Source organism: Poecilia latipinna, unplaced genomic scaffold (genome assembly GCF_001443285.1).
Source record: "Poecilia latipinna isolate Pla-1442-1.1 unplaced genomic scaffold, P_latipinna-1.0 Scaffold4146, whole genome shotgun sequence".
Taxonomy (NCBI): Eukaryota; Metazoa; Chordata; class Actinopteri; order Cyprinodontiformes; family Poeciliidae; genus Poecilia; species Poecilia latipinna.
In genome coordinates this window covers 26,095-29,766 of record NW_015116762.1, presented here as the reverse complement: position 1 = coordinate 29,766, position 3,672 = coordinate 26,095, and the positions used below count along the sequence as shown (strand labels likewise).

At 42.0% G+C, this 3,672-nt stretch overlaps 1 protein-coding gene across 1 annotated transcript; it reads left to right on the top strand.

The window, feature by feature from the left end:
* Positions 1-293: 293 nt before the first annotated feature.
* Positions 294-3,095, top strand: LOC106942258 (uncharacterized). Its single transcript, XM_015025502.1, has 2 exons — positions 294-619; positions 1,702-3,095. Exons 1-2 carry the CDS (start codon positions 610-612, stop codon positions 2,463-2,465), a joined length of 774 nt encoding a protein of 257 aa, XP_014880988.1. The 5' UTR covers positions 294-609; the 3' UTR covers positions 2,466-3,095.
* The last annotated feature ends 577 nt before the right edge of the window (positions 3,096-3,672 follow it).

Here is a 3,672-nt window from a genome sequence, read left to right as displayed (position 1 = left end):
TTGAACCTGTGTTTAATGACAACATGAAGCTCAACAATGGCTGCTGGCTGGAGGATGTGGTGGGCACAACTGAATGGCGAATTCTAATCCCTCACCGTTTGCATATGGTTGACTTTAAATCACACATCCATCATCTGATTTGCACCAAACTGGGTATAAGTGACCTTTGATAACTTCTAAAGTCACCTGTTTTCCTACTAGTTGACTTATATTGGAAGTTGACTCCAGTGCCCCCCACCCCCAGGTTATTTGAACAATATATCCTTGAATATAACAGTAACTAATCTTCATCAGATTTTTGGTGCGTCATCAGGGAGCACTGTACAACACATTAGTGTGCAGAACCTAGTGGATTGGTGCATAAATTGCTTGTGAGCGTTGATGACAACAAATGGGTGGTGTAGCTGGGGCTCCCGTAGTTGTGACAAGGCGGAGCGGCGCTGAGCTGCAAGGACCTTACAAGGCTGTTTGCAGTTTTAATTCTATTAAACATCCACTTGCTGACTGTAGTGTCCTCTCTTTAGGGGCCAGGACACAGATGGAGGAAATGTTGAAGAAGCCTGCAACAGTGTTTCAGTAACACACAGAACCAAATTTGGACCAAGTAAGATGCCCGCAAGTATGTGTCACACTATGAAACAACAATGTGGCATCTCTGTCCTGGAAATGTGTTCACTGAGATATTTAACAAAACACAAAAGTTTAATTTAAATATTTAAATGAAACATAATACACAAAAAAGTATTTAAGCTTCATTTAAGTTTAATGAAACTTAGATACTTAATAAGAATCCTTTAATCAAGTATCTATTATTATTATTATTATTATCATTATTATTATTATTATTATTGTGTAAGTACATTTGATTAATGTAGCAACTTTCACAGATAAAACAAAGCACAAAGTGCTTCACAGATAAAACAAAGATACACAGATAAAATACAATGACACAAAATCAAATACCAAGTTAATCAATGTTTTTGTACAAAAACATCTTCAGCTGCTTTTAAAAAAGTCAGTAAAATCGGTGCAACACAAAAACAGTCAAAGTAGTTCCATAGTCTTAGAGTCCCAATCCCCATCAGCTTTAAATCAAGTGAATGAGACTCTCAGTAAATTCTGACCTGTTGACCTCAACACAACAGAAGAATAATGGGTTTACAGCAGGTCAGCACTATCCTGGGGGCTTCACCATGCAGGGCTCTAAAAGTAAGAACTAATGAAATTGGATTCTAAAACGTACTGGAAACCATTGAAGGGAAGTAATGTGTAATCTTCTGCTGATTCCCGTTAAGTCTTACTGCAGCATTTTGCACAATCTGAATGTGCAAAATGCTGCAAGTTAAAAAGACTGTTTCAACAATATAGATATGTATAGATAAAAGCATGGGTAATCCTCTCAAGTTCAACTTTCAACATGAGCAGTCGTAGTTTTGAGATATTCTGCATTACATAAACACCTGTACTGTTATTTTACATAAATCTGTTGTCGTTTATGAAATCTTTGTACAAAACAATAATAACGGCAAAGATTTTAAACCATTCTGTGTTTTAAATGTGAGGGTATTCTACGCGTTAGCCTGCCAGCAGTAATAAATGACAATAATGCATTCCACATATGGTCATGTTTGTGTTCATCACCAGTCAGTCTGCAGGTTTTCTCTGCTCTGACCCCTGAGTAAGCTCCAGCCTGTTTGTCAGTCTCGTGTCCTGCAGGAGAGCTGGTCTCTGTGTCTCTGAACGACGTGGTGCGATTACACTGTCCTGCAGCGTCACAGCTGTCCCACCAGCTGTGGGAGCGTCCAAACAGCCGCCTGTCCTCAGACCTCTACCTCCACCTGCAGGATGGGAGCCTCAGCTTTGTGGCCACCCCAGCCACCCTGGGCCACTACCTCTGTCTGTCCACAGAGAACGGCTACCGACAGACCATGGCCATTTATCACGTCAAGCAGAAGAGCAGTCCCATGGCTCAGACTCCAACCAGCTACACCCGGAGCCACACGCGAGCCCAGCCCACTAGGGAGGGGCCTAAAGCAACAGAATCCAGACCAGCAGTGACAAAACCCTCACTGGCCATCAGGAACACTCCAGTCACCACCAGGCAGCTTGATAGAAATCTGGAAACAAAATTCCGTGATGGGAACCCTCTGCTGTCAGCCTGCTGCCCCAGCTACCTGAAGGAGCTGGTGGTGGTGTCCGTTCTGCTGGTGCTGTGCCTCAGTCTGCTCATCACAGTCACTCTGTATGTTCTCAGACAACAATGGCGGAGACAGACTGCACCTGGAATGGGAACTCCAAGCAGGAGCTCTGACCGGAGGACCCCTGAGGAGCAGGAGTCCTTGAGGGAGAATGAGTTTGGGAGCAAAGCTAATGGTCAGGTGCCCTCTGGTGGACATGCCAGTGGCTTGGTTTGTAACAGGAACCTTACAGACTCTACCCAGAATTTGCCAAACACTCCCTTCTGAGCAGCAGCCAAAGAGCCTTTTGAGCTGCTACAGAGCAGAGCACCATCAAGGGGGAACATTGCAGTAGCAGGGCTCATTTGGTGAGCGCTGCACAGCAACAGTGCAGGGCAAAGTTAGACTTCCTGAATGTTCTGCAGCCTGAGTACTGCGCAAGTGGCTGCTCCACTTGTTTTCTTTAAAGGGAACTTGATCTTTTCCAATACAAATTAATGGTAGTTGGATCCTAACAAACAAAGCAGAGCTTAGTCTTTAAACCACATCTGAGATCTGACTGTTAGCTCAAGTCTAATGAAATGTGTAAATCTGTTTTATGAACTATTAGCAGTTCAACTGTGGTCAGTAGCCAAAACCCACCTTTCCAGTTAGAATGCTGTTGAGGTAACAGGGATGTGATGGTATATGGAGCTGTTTGGGTCAGACGGTGTTCCGCACCTCAATGATGTGTCTTTTTAAAGATGTTCTGGTGGAGTTCTTCTTATTACTTTATCTGATTTTCTTTTCATGACATCCTGGACTTTTTTTTTATCTCATTGATATTCCTTAACTCCTGTTCTGATTACACTCTTTTGTCACTGCACATGTTTTCCTGCTCATCAATAAACCAGATGCTGATTGTTTTTGATGCATTCATCCCAGTGGATCCTGTGCAGTCATATCTGTAGAAGAAGAAAGAATCATAAAATAGAATATGTGTAGGAGAAACATTCTTCTAATCTGTACTTTATCAATATTCCAATAACTTATTCTTTGCGCTTCATTTATATTGCAAAACAAACTAAGAAAAACTTAAAGCAACACTGAGTCATACATAGAAATATCCATTTAATGCCTACAGAGTTCAGTTGAGTTGTTTATCTCATGTGACACATGGTGCGTCACCAAACTGTTCATCAACTTCATTGTAAAACTCAGGAAGAGAAGGCAACATAGAGGCACACAGCTGAGGATTAGTCACTCTCAGCATTATCAGAACACAGTCTCGCTTTTGTACCACCTTGTACAATACTTAGCGACAGTTCTTACTAAATTAGCCATTTAAATGCACAGAGCTACTAGAACGCTCGTTGACTAATAACTGTCAATTCATGTCAAAAGTACTTTAATAATCTCAGAGGGAAAATAAATGCAGCATCTTGGTGCAATCAGTGGAGGAAGTAAAAAGCCCAGCATGACTGAACTGGAGTCAAACTGCTGGTGTGTGCTCACA